The 13,271-nt window shown below is 36.5% G+C and overlaps 1 protein-coding gene across 1 annotated transcript in view; it reads left to right on the top strand.

The window, feature by feature from the left end:
* LOC108571050 (probable G-protein coupled receptor CG31760) overlaps positions 1-9,506 on the top strand; it is a 136,555-nt gene extending 127,049 nt beyond the window's left edge. The window contains exons 18-19 of the mRNA XM_017933401.1: positions 1-288; positions 9,383-9,506. The exon at positions 1-288 is cut by the window's left edge and continues 1 nt beyond it. Of these exons, the coding sequence (XP_017788890.1) occupies positions 1-267 (267 nt within the window). The 3' untranslated portion in view covers positions 268-288; positions 9,383-9,506. The remainder of the gene's footprint in view (positions 289-9,382) is intronic.
* Positions 9,507-13,271: the final 3,765 nt, after the last annotated feature.

Below are 13,271 nucleotides of genomic sequence, written 5' to 3' on the forward strand. Positions count from 1 at the left end.
CGGGAAAAGGAACGGGAGAAAGAGAGACAGAAGGAAAAGGAGAAGGAGAGTGATAAAGAAAAGGAGAGAGACAAGGAGAGGGAAAAGACGAAGGAGAAAGAAAAGGGAAGCGAAGGAGAAAAGGATAAAGAGGTAGAAAAAGAAAAGGAGAAAGAGAAGGAAAGACAGAGAGAAAAAGAAAAGGAGAAAGGAAAGGAAAAGGAAAAGGGAAAGGAAAAGCAAGAGATAAAGCAGCAAGAAAAGGTTCAAACGAGTGGAGAAGTTTGACTAGTGCTAAACAGCGAAGAGGTAAGAGTTATTCGGTTATTTATTAGCACTTCGTCGGTGTTCGGCAATACACACTGAAATTCTTACTACATACAGTAAATTCTCTACAAGTGTCAGTCAGTTTGGATTCTACAAGTGTCAGTATAGATGGTCCTACGCCTATGTTATCCTCGCTCGCTGTCAGTCAAGCGTGTGTCTACACCACTCGGTTTCTTTTACGAGATTTCACGGCTCGACAATTCATAATAGTAAAATGTAATTTCTTTAATTTTACATTTTTCATCTGAAATTTTTTTTAACATGTTGGTGAGATTTGTCTGATGAAAATGATATCAAACACGACATAATTTAAACAACATTTACTTATTCACTGTCACACCAGATAGTGAACGTGTTAATAAGTAAATTTTGTTCAAATAATGTCGTGTTTGGTGTCATTTTCATCAGAAAAATCTCATCAATATGTTAAGAAAAATTTCGGGATAAAAAAACCTAAAATTAAAAAAGTTGGTATTTAAATCGCTTGGTTGCCTCGACTCACGTTTCATGCTTATCTTTTATTCGCTGGCCTTGCCTACGTTCGGCAAACTACAAAGGCGGGCGCGAGGCTCGAAAACGTAGACCCTGACTCTACAAGTGTCAGGTTTAGGTTCCTTGCGGACTGACACTTGTGGAGAATTTACTGTATTTCGATATTCGAATATTCGAAGTAGTCACCATAACTTGGTTTCACAGTCATAATCCAAATATCCTAATACAAATAATACTAGTCTACAAAATTTTACTTTTTTTGTCACATAAGGTTTAATATGCAATTTTAATAGTATTTTTTATGCTGAATTCATATATGCAATCCGTTTGTTTCCATCACGCAGGATTTTGTGGTGACCAACTTTAATATTTAATAACTTGTATAACCCTATGTACAGTAGTGCACACATAAGCGTCCGCAGTCGAGACCGAATGCGGACGCTTAAGTGGGGAGGTGACTTCTGCGAATTTAACTAAACAAAAGAGAGGAGATGCGTCTGAGTGGGATACCGATATATCAAGTGTCAGTTGTTCACATTCAGGAGTCGATATCGAATTACTTTGTTTCACTCGAACTCCACTCCTATGTCCCATTTCCAAGAATTGCTTGGGATAGCGACGGACGCTTATATGTGCACTGCCGTATTTAGAAGTTGTAGAACACTATCTAAAGCAGAGCTGCTTAACTTCTTGCTCACGAGCAAATTTCCCCTCCCAAGGTTCCCCCACTATGCGACTGAGATGATCTCGCTCGAGTTGCGGCGCGGTGGGAGGGCGCGAGAAGGAGTCCTCCCACCACAACTCCAGCGACTGCCTTTTGTTTATGTTACACATTTTTCGTGTTCGTACCAGTCATTTCGTACCAAAAAACTATCGCTGGAGTTGTGGGTGCCCGCGCCTCAACTCAAGCGAGATCATCTCAGTCGCACAGTAGGGGAACCTTGGGAGGGGAAATTTGCTCGCGAGCAAGAAGTTAAACAGCTCTGATCTAAAATATGGTACTGGTTGATTTCCTGGAATATTTTGCTTGAGGAAAGTGTCAAAATTCAGGAAAATTACAATGTAGTACACATAATAACAGTTTATTTGCAGATATGTGGAGTTATGAAGTGGCGTATACAAAATTTACCTATAGTTTTGAAGGATAGTTATGAAATTCTTAAAAAATTAGCTACTCGTGATTTCCATGAAGTCATACTATATACCAAATCTGTGTTCTCTTTACCACTTTATAAGATATATTTAAAATTAGTACCTCGGTATCATTTAGGTTCCATACATTAAAATTTTCATAAAATGTACCATTTAGTAGTTATTCGAGGTGATCAAGTGAGTTGAAAGACTCTGTATTTGCTACTTGCTATTGATGAAATTATTTACTCTTTATTTATGGATGGAGGGTACTTTGTCCGCGCAGACACGTGTCCAGGTTTAGGAGGGATATTCCGAGGCGCGGTTTCGGTGTATAGATCGGCAAAGAAAAGTTGAGACTTCAGGCGGGACTTACGGTCACGAAGTGGGAGATGGAGGAGACACTGTGACGTTGCTGTTAATCAGCCAATAGCGGTAGCGTAAGGCTATCGCATTTACGCTCCCATAAACAACAGTAGACGACGATCGAGCCTCACTTGAGCAGTTGGAAACAGATGAGACACGTGTCAATTTTTGAGATGCTTTTAGAAGCGATTTTAGAAAATCTACACCTGTCCCCCGATTTACACGGATCCTCAGAATACCGTGTAAATCGAAATCATGGCTTTTTGTATGAAAAACCGTGTAAATCGGGGAAAAAACAAAATGCGTATAATTTAGTCAGTGATTTAATTAAATTCATTATTTTAAATGTAAAATAAAAATAAAATAAAAATGAAAAACAAAAAATATTCAGGGTCAGCGAAAATAGCTAGTCGCCAATGAAAGATTACAATATGAATGCTTTTTGTGTGCAAAAAAGGGGGAAATTCCGTTCTTTTTTTGGCTTAATGCCAGTGTTAACAAACGAACGGTACTAAAAAATGACTGTATAAATATGTGCGCAGTATAAATTTTTATTTTTAACAGTTTATATTTGTGAAAAGCCGTTATTTTGAAAACCGTGTAAAAGTGAAATCGTGTAAATAAAGTATCGTGTAAATCGAGGAATAGGTGTATTAATTAACTTCAAATTGGTTTTATAAGCAATTTTTTAGAACGCAGAAAATTATTTTTCATATTCAGAGATTACAAAATAATTTTCTGTTTTCACCTTTTTAAATCTTAAAAAATATTAATACATTTCCTGAGGTTTCCTTTACAATAAATGTATGTGGGTTACTTGGAAATTGATGTCGTTGGTGCCATTAAATGTTTGTCTTGCGCGCCGACATAGGTAAGAAAGTAAAGCGACCAGACAGTTTCTAAACTTTTCTGTTTTTTATCAGCACGCTACATTGTCGACGACTTATTGAAAACCGTTTGCCTACCTACACCGCAACTTCCCCTTAAGCGAAAACAGCGTAGGACGGTAGAGTAACGGGGATGGGATGTCTTCTTACAGCCTGCTAAACCAATGGTCTAAACCATTTACATATAAAGTAGACTTCCTATAGAGTTCCTATAACGCGCCAAAGATATCGCGACTACTGTTTTCATATAACGCGATTCCTCCTACAACGTGCTAAATAATAAAATGCAGGAATTCCCCGCATTTAAAAATTACATCTACTTTAGTTGAGCATTGCACTGTTTTCTTTATCGTTACCGACTTCTTCTATTTTATAACTGTTTCTGGTTTTTGCTGATTGTTTGTCTATTACATACATTAGTAATATGTTCTTTAACAGCGAATATATGTCACTTATTTAAAAAAAAAGCTATCCTATTTGATAGAACATAGAAAATAAAAGTTGGCATGGCAATAATCATTCCAAATATGTTACTCTAGATTATTCGCGTAATACGAGAAAAATTCTCGTGCAACACGATTTCTCATACAACGCATAACGTATTAACCGCGTTATGTATACGGGAGTCTACTGTGCAACAAATTCCACTCAACCGGCGACAGTGTAGAACCGATAGGTAGTAGGGATGGTCTGACCACCTATTTTCCGCTTATTTGGTCAGGCGATGACGGCAGAAGCCTCAACTTTACTTTGTTGATCAGTACCTACACCGCAACTTCCCCACAAGCGACGGCAGTGTAGAACCGAAGGGTAGTAAGAATGGCCTGACCGTCTATTTCCCGTTCATTTGGTCAAGCGATGACGTCGGGAGTTTAATTTTTGCTTCGCCAATCTGTATCGCCTGAGTTCAATGAATCATCTACTTTCAAAAATTTCAGTTCCTTTTATTTTCATCGTATCTTCATGTAAATAGCACCAATGGAATTTATAAGATTCTCCTGATGAAAATGAAACGAAACACGGAATCAATCGGATCAGTTGTACCAGTAATCAGTTGAAATATCTGAGATTGAGGAAAAGAAATTTAACTCTTTTTTTACTAACGGTTACTACAGACTAGAGTCACCCATCGTCGAGCGCTCGCTATATCTTATCGGTGACTATAGTCACCCATAAAAATTTCGAGTATAGTATAGCTTGATAACTTCAGATTAACCGATTTACTTTTATCGAGTAGTTTCATTGTATTGTCTTAACACTTTGCCGGCCGCTGTCACGCTGGCGTGACTTTTTCTCGCCAACGGTTATCGGCCGCTGTCACGTACTCGTGACTTCGGTTCAGCGCGGCTACGATGTTTCCACTATGCTTCTGTTTTAACTGTCCCGATTGCCTTTTCTTGACATTCTTTTTGTTCTGTTAGTCTCAGATAGTCTTTCGCAGCCTTCGCATCTTGAAAGCTTAGATTCACTGTTATAAAATACCCTTCAAAATGTCACGCAACGAAGAAATATATGCCGATGAGTTGTCAGACGTGTACGATGATACTGATAGCAAAAGTGATAGCGATTCGGATAGTGCGAGCGATATCGTTGTGAGAAGATTTATAAATAACGGAAGACCAATAATCAGTGACTCCGATAGTGACGAAGAGACTTCTTTACCAAATGATTGGTCAGAAATTGATTTTGAACCTGACCTCCATAGGTGTCTGGAAGAGTCTGGATTGCAAACACCGTGCCCACAAGACATAATGTCAAGTGTGGAATTGTTTCTTGATGACGATTTATTTATTTTAGTGCCTTTTTTAAGGTACGAGCAGTAGAACCCGCGCGAAACTCGCCGGCGGCAACGTAAATTCCATGCGACAAATCAGCGGCCGGCAAAGTGTTAAGAACTGTGAAAATAACGAAAAGAATAATGTTAAGCTCTGACGCTAAAGTGTGGAGTAGGTTCAAATCGGCCAGCAAGGCCATCCTGCTGGGACCAAGTAAGGATGCTCGCAGCTCCGCCTCCCCGTGGCTCCCGCTGGTAACGACGCTCCGGGCTGCACGCAGCCTGGAGGGTCGGCTAAGTGAGCTGCGTCCCGAAAGGGTAGGTCCAACTTGCTCGGTGATCCGAACGGTGAGAGCAGGGTTTTTCCAAGTCGCGCGCACTCCACCGAAGCGCGCGTTCCCCTGGCAATGGATCCCAGAAAGTAGAGATACCAACATCTTCTCGCGAAAGCCGGTATAGAGCAGAAGCTCGAGGTACGGCGCCGGTCGATCGTCTGATCGAGCCTAACTATCCGCAAACAATACTTGTCGCTAAAGTGTACGCTCGCGTTTTGACTGTCCCGTATCAGCGGCAGCGTACACGCGGCCAACACTGCAGTAGCGAAAGGGTTAAAGCTGATTAATGTTACGTTGAGTTCTATTTACGCCGTGGCTGAACTCATTTTCATCGGAAGAACCACGCTAATTCGCTGGTATCTCTATATCCATTACGACAGGATGCAAATTAAGGAAATTAAAATTTTTGTCATTGGTTGATTCGTTGTAACGCGCACAGTATTTTTTCCACGTGCGTGGGTGTGTGTATGTGCAACAGAATGGCAAGAGTTATTTAAGGGCGGAAGTGAAAGATTCTATAGAACGGCAGAGTTGGGCAAACTTTATTTCGAATAACGAATAAAAGATGATGAATAAAGTCCCAGGATTTATTCATGAATAACGTTAGTCGAAATTTTATTCGAATAAGATTTCATTCTGTTACGACCAACGAATTCCAATGGTTTTAAAAAATATTAGAAGGGTGAAAACCCTTCCTCTTCTTTTTTTTTATTTATTAAATTTACACAGAAGAAGAAGTTACAATATTTACTTCACGTCAATTATTGTTACTGGGATTACCACTCAGCGATCTGTCTATATGTACAGGGTGTTACGTTCAAACGAGAACGGTGGAACATCTCACGAGGGATGGAAGCTATCAGACAAATGTTCCTACGAAAGTTGTTTCGTATAAAGAGGCACATTCTGTGGTAGAAATAATTTTTCTGTAGGTACAGTAAAGGAGGAGATATCAAAATCGTTAATTTTTTTAAATGGAACCCTGTACTTTTTTATTCATTATACGATAGCGTTTATTGAGACGAATTCAACAAAGTGCCAAATTAAGTAATTTATTGCTTACTCTTTTATTTATTGTCTAAACATCGCCTAAACATCCTCTACTCTACCAGGAATAAGAAAGTACGGCAAGCAATTTAAAAAAATTGAGACGACCTTGAAACTTCAGAAAATCCTCCACCTACAGAAAAATTATTACTGTCATATTATACCGTACGACTTTCGTAAACAAAGTTTCTCCATATCTCTAAAAAGAACGGAGACATTCAAGGTGATCCACGTTATTGCTCCACCCAGTATATAGCACCAAGCAAGTTTGGTCTAACACATTTTTTTCTATCACCGAGATATTCAGGTCGCCTGTTTTAGGTGCCTCATTCTGCATACATGTAATATAATCTAATTTGCTGACCTGATCTCATGTTTGTTCAGCGGTTACAATTCGAATAATGCCCAACTCTGACGAACGGTAAGAGTGGAACCGAAAAGTGGCGGAGGAGAAAACTACGTGACCGGTAAATACATTTGGCCCCGATAATACAGAGTTCAGAACAAAACAAGTTTGATTTTTTTCGCAAATTATCGTTTTATCATAAATAAAAAATAGTTGTATTAATAATGACTTGGGATGTGATACTTTTTAAAACGTTCTGGAATAGGGAGCATGTATAATGCATATTGCTTTATTTATCTTTTTGTACTTTTATGAAGTTTTCCACAAAAATATATCATTGCCTTCATTCTGGATACTTTACCAGTTTGAAAATTATTATTTTCACTTTCATGAAAATGTAAGTCATTATAATCAACTTTAAATCGTTTTCCTTTACACTGTATTATTTAATTCTTCCACATACATGTTTTTCAAAATTATAAATTATTAAAATTGCGTTAGTACATGATTCCCTTATGGGAACATATATAATAATTCAGCTACATAAACACAAATGTTTGATACTTACTCCTGCCCACTATTATACGAAAAGCTGATTTATTTAAGTCAGTAAACAATTAAAAATAAAAAAATTCTTTACTCATAAAAATCAGTTCATACAGCAAATAACATAAGATTCGGTTTCAAGAAAATTGTAATTGTACTTTCTTCAGAAATTGCAGCAGTTAAGCAAAAAATGAATTCGTGAAAGAATATACAGTGTGCTCAGCAACCGTAGGTAGAAAATTTAAGGAGTGATTCTGCAAACTAAACTGACAGTAAGATAAAAAATCAAGAATAACAAAATTGCGTTTGAGGGTTCCTGTTTTAGTTATTAACGTTTTAAAATACCCCTATAGTTGAGCATTCCTCCTTACGCCAACGAATGTAGGGACCGTCGAGACACGTGGGGTACAGTGGTCCTCAAAAGCAAGGACATATGAACGACACCTTATTTAATTGAAGTCATCGAGAGAAAGACAGTGCCTGTAAACGACATTACCGATTTTCAACGACACAGATGTATTCTGGAAAGTTTTTTAAACGTGTATTCCACTGTATCCTGTAATATAATGTAAACAATGTACACGATACACACGATACACACAAATTACTGGAAAACAATCATTGTACAAGGTGTAAAAAAATTAATAGTCATGACACTTGTAAAAAAGACTTGCCGGAAAATTAATTATAACAATACATCAACGTATTCTGCTCGATAAGAAAAAGTTTGAAAGGAGATATATGCCGCAAAAAAGCAGTTTTCACGATAAACGTTGATAAATTTTGGCAACGATTTGATTTGGTAGAATCATATGTATAGATTAAGACCTACTACCATCTTGTCATTTGTTAAGATCTAGCCGTGTGGCAGGCCTGCCGGCCATGTGTCGTTGGTTTTGAGGATCACTATACCCCCCGTGTCTTGATGTGCCCTACATTCGTTAGTGTAAAGAGGTTTGCTTGGCCACAGGGATATTTTTAACTTTTTAGAACGGAAGAGTTAAAAAATAAGATAGTGATTGTCTTTTTAAGTTTGTATTTTTATTTTTACAAGTAGTTAGTTTATCGCGGTTCGCGTATGACAATAATATCAGCGGTTATTATCTTTTCCTTTCTTCGGACTATCTTACATAGTCAACTTATTTTGCATTGGCGAGTTTGAACGCTTCACCTTGTCGTCGAATCACTTTAGACGGTGGATTTTACGAATTATCTTTATTTGTTGATAGTTTTTTCTTTACACTGTGGTTTTGCGAATATAAAGTGTACGGTCTAAACTGCCTTGTTATTCAATGCTGACTGCCTTTGTTCTTTTTCGAGGCTGCCTTTATATTGGGGTTTTTGGAAGTTTCGGCTGGGGGAATTTAGGAATGCGTCCGTTAGGTAAGGACCAGGAATGTGCAAGGATAATGATCAGGACTCGTTAGGATTGAGGGTTCGATGGTACAGGAGAAGAATTGCAGGGACAATGGTTAGGTAATGAACTTAAGGATTCGATACAAGAGAAATGGGTAGAGTGCATCAGTTTGAGGATCTGCCGGAGATAGGACAGGAATTCGGTGGGAAAGTGGAAGACGCGCAGGTAGTTGTCAAGACGGTACCTGGGATAAGGATCTGTATGCATGGGAGTCAAGGGACAAAGGGATGAGGATTCGACAACCTCAACATCTCTTCTGGCAAGGAAGTGGAAATATCGTGGTTTTTCCAGAAACCGCACGTGTGACGCAGCGCGTTCTGTTTTCGCTTCGCGATTCTCGTAGCGAGCCACCGATTATGGTAGCGATGTGTGTTCGAGGGGCGTTCATGTGACCGTGAGCCCCTCGCGCGTCATAATATATTTTTAGCAATTAAGATTTTCAACTTGCAACGATCGTGAACATATTTTAGGACTAAATCCTCGACAATTTTGTTATTATTAATTTATGCCTTATTTCGGCTTGTAGAATCACCCTTTAAATTTTCTACGAACTGTTTCCGAACACCCTGCATATTTTCTTTCTCATTCTTGTGACTTTCCTCATATCGTGACTCGCCTCGAATAATTAATAATAAATAAAACATACATAAATAAATTCTAAAGTAAAAGTTCAATTTTAATTTACTCTTTGTACTTACATGCAATAAGAATTTTAATATCTACTTGTCATCACAGATATGGTTATGATAAATACAAAGCACGAGGAACAACAGGAATCTGAGGGGAAGACGCGGCCGTGGAAATAAAAGAACAGAAGAAAATAAAAGGGTTTCAAATGATACTCCTTAGTTAATATAAGGCGCCAAGTGTTCGTATAAACCAAAGGACTGTATAACCAGTAACTAGTAAATATTAAGCCTGTGTAACGTCTAACATAACGTGTCATTTGGTTGCGGTGGCAATGTCTCTTCCCCAGCTTTATTGTAACTTATTTATATTACCATCAAATGACACTTCGTTTTACAAAGAATATTATGTATAATTACGATAAAACGTATTATTAAGAATACGGTTATACATATTACTAATAATATTCTGTATATTTTTTGTTATTAATTTTATCACTGCTTGACGAACGGAATGAAACTTTTGTTACTTCAATGATTATAAATGATCACGATTGTAGCAATGGTAGTCCTAGATAAGGATTATTCTGAGAAACCTATGAAGTAGAAAGACGAGAATTGTACTTCTTGTTAGTAAAACAATCACCTTTGTGATTCATGTTGACAAAATCGAAGACTATAAATTTATCCGAATGGTTCACAAACTATTCACAATTAATTCTTTTAAGCAAATAATCTTTCTGCGTTTAAAGTGATATATATATGATTTCTCGAACGAAAAAGGACATAATAAAATAGCACAAAGGAAGGAATTTGTTGTCATGTTTAATGTGTCAAAATATACATTGTACCAGTAAGTATTATTTCTGTAGTTACGAACGATGGAAGATATGCAAATAATTTTCTTAGGTGTGCATTTTTTCGGAAGAATGGAAACGTATTTGAATGTTTTCATTTTTTTTCTTTAAATGTTCTTTTCGTAATTTACAAATATTACGTATCTTGTTCTGACAATGTTACTTGCGTATACGCGAATCACATACAAACTTGTGTCAACACATGCAATCATATCACAATACGTACCGAATAAATATTGAAATGATAAATTGTTCGCTTTAACCAGTAGTTAGCTAAACATTTAACTTAATATAAATTTCTAAGGTGCAACAGCTATTGCAAGATATAGTAAGAATAAGAAAATGTAAAGGAACGTGAAATAATATTTACACACTTTGGTACAACTCATGATAAATGTTGACACGTTTACTTTTTCACACCTACACACGTTGTCTCAAGTAACATGAAACACACCCAACGTTTACTTTGTATACTACAAACTAAAATTAAGAAAATTTTCATAACGCACCGAAGTTGTAAAATTTTTGAAAACAAATCTGAAAGTATGAGTTCTGATTAATGAATTGTAAACGTTTACTGTAAAATCCATGTTGTTTGAAAGCAATATTATCAATTAAATAGTTAAATATACTTGGGATTGGGATTTTTAACATATGAGAACATTGTCAGTGAATTTGTCGATACATCGACAATATACATATACTCGCGCGTGTGTATTTCTCTGTGTGTGTGTGTGCGCGTGTGCGTGTGCGTGAGTGCGTGAATGAAGAATGTGAAGAATTGCTTTGAGAACAGCAAATTTTGCGTATTGGCACACTTTTTCAGATTGATAAATTTGACTTTTATATAAAAAGAAAAAGAAAAAAGATAGTTTTGAACTGAATTCAAAATTATGATAATCGCAACTATTCGTATTGATTACGATTTCGCAATTCTTTCTATGTTTCGTTTCAATTATGATACGGGATATGATTCGTCCGCAACATAAACAGACTGTGCGAATAATAGACAAATTGCCTCGTAAGAATATCCTATTAGACATAGAAATTGAGAGACATGAAAGAAGCATAAAATAGTTGAAAGTAAATGCAGAATAAAAAAAAGAAAAAAAATCATTGTATCGCACAAAGTATCGATAAGTATCGAGCACATAAACCATTTTATTATATGAGTGGGATGTAAAATTCACTTGAAGATGTATCAAATGATATACGTATTTTATACGACAATAAGATAAAATTTAAGGTACGTTCTTATTATTAGTGACACACCAAGTAGCTTGCAATTTATAATCACTGGAAACATTTACGTTACATACATATGATATCCGATTTCGATCGTCGATCGTCGACGACATCTATTACAGAAGGTTTCGTAGGTATCTCCGCACGTGGCAATTTTGTACCTTGCGGCTGTGTACGTGATACGGAATATACTCCGAATGCAAGACAATGATACTTCATTTACGTTGTAACGTATAGTTTAGATTTTGTGCAGTCGAATTATTCCAGACGATCCACGTACATCATTTGAAATGTTCCATTCAGTATTCCTTTGGAAAATAACGAAGAGACTGTGTTGTAAGGTACAAGAAAAATCGTAAAGTTATCGTATAACCATTCGACAAAATTGCTACACAAAAGAGTTGCACAATTGTTCAATATCGATTTTGCATGCTTTTACAGCATATGCCAAAGTGTCGCAACGTTCGACTGTAACATTACTCACACGAGCCTGCCAAGCTTCCAAAAATGAAGAGAACGATGGAAGGAAAGGTCGTCGACATCATCTTAAAAACGTTTCGTTCTCGTGTTAGATATTGTTACGTTTTCTAGTTGATCCGTTTACAGCTAATAAATATCGCTGTTTGTGTCTAAAATATGTATCGTACGTATCACCGCTGTTCAACCTGTATGTTGCGTCCCTAAACGGCGCGCGTAAACGTGTACTTGTAATTACAACATTTGTGTTGAAACCATGCTATTAATATATATGTACATATTGGACAAATTGCTTTTCCACTTTCCTTCGACGAACGTTTTAGACAAATTAGTGTTACCATTATTATTATTTTCAATTGTCACGCAGCACATATATAAATACTTGACTGTCTGATGATATTAAAAATTCGGTACGTTGAATGGGTTCGCCGAAGGAAAGTAGCTATAAAAAGAGTAGCGTCGATGCAAGGAAATTTTAAAAATCGAGTGACTTCGATGATAATATTGTATATAAGAGGAATGTAAAGAAACGAAAATCAATGTTAGGGATCGTCCAGATCGAATTTGTCTCGAGATGTAGAAATAACTTGTCGTATACATTTGTATAGGCAAATAGACTCGAAATAGTTTGATTGTAGAAAGGTGTTACTTGAAAATAGCTGCTTAAGAAATTTAGAATGCTATTAAGGATAAAGTGTCGAGTTGGTTAAATTTATGAAAAATTACGAGCAAAGAACAAGTAATCACTTCGAATTTCACCGTAATGTAATTAACCCTTTAGCTACGATATGTACCAAGGATAAAACGATTCACTGTGCATGGCACGGTGTTGGAAGATTAATCACCGTGACATATTGAAAATATTAAATTTCCTACCGAATTTGATATTCTACGGGAACAACACCTTCCTTTGTGCAAATCTTTTCTGAATTATTATAATTGCGTAACATTCGACAATATTTCCAAGATTGTATCTGTTCGATAAGAAATATGGATTTAAATTAACTGAATATATATATGCGCTTTTTGTAAATGTACAGTAATTTCTTAAGAGCGTGTACATGCGTACACGCGTATAGGTATGTATACGTAGCGAAAGGGTTAAATATGGACTCATAAAATTGCACGTTTAAGTATAGAAAACTTATACAGTTATAAAAGTAACGCGTTCCAAAAAAACGTCTTTTTAAAGAGAATATAAATTTTCACGTATGAAATTACATTAAAAAATATGAAAATTAGGGATAAACTATTATCAATGAAATTCGTTGATATTTCCATGAGAAGTATACAGGGTGGTCCACGCAATTGATTCAGGTCGTAACTCCGTTATTAATGCATTTACGAAAAAATGCCAAAGGAGAAAGATAAATAGCTCGAAGAGCACTACATTTGTAGGCCTTTAGATTTTTTTTTAAG

Source organism: Habropoda laboriosa, unplaced genomic scaffold (assembly GCF_001263275.1).
Source record: "Habropoda laboriosa isolate 0110345459 unplaced genomic scaffold, ASM126327v1 scaffold17, whole genome shotgun sequence".
NCBI lineage: Eukaryota > Metazoa > Arthropoda > Insecta > Hymenoptera > Apidae > Habropoda > Habropoda laboriosa.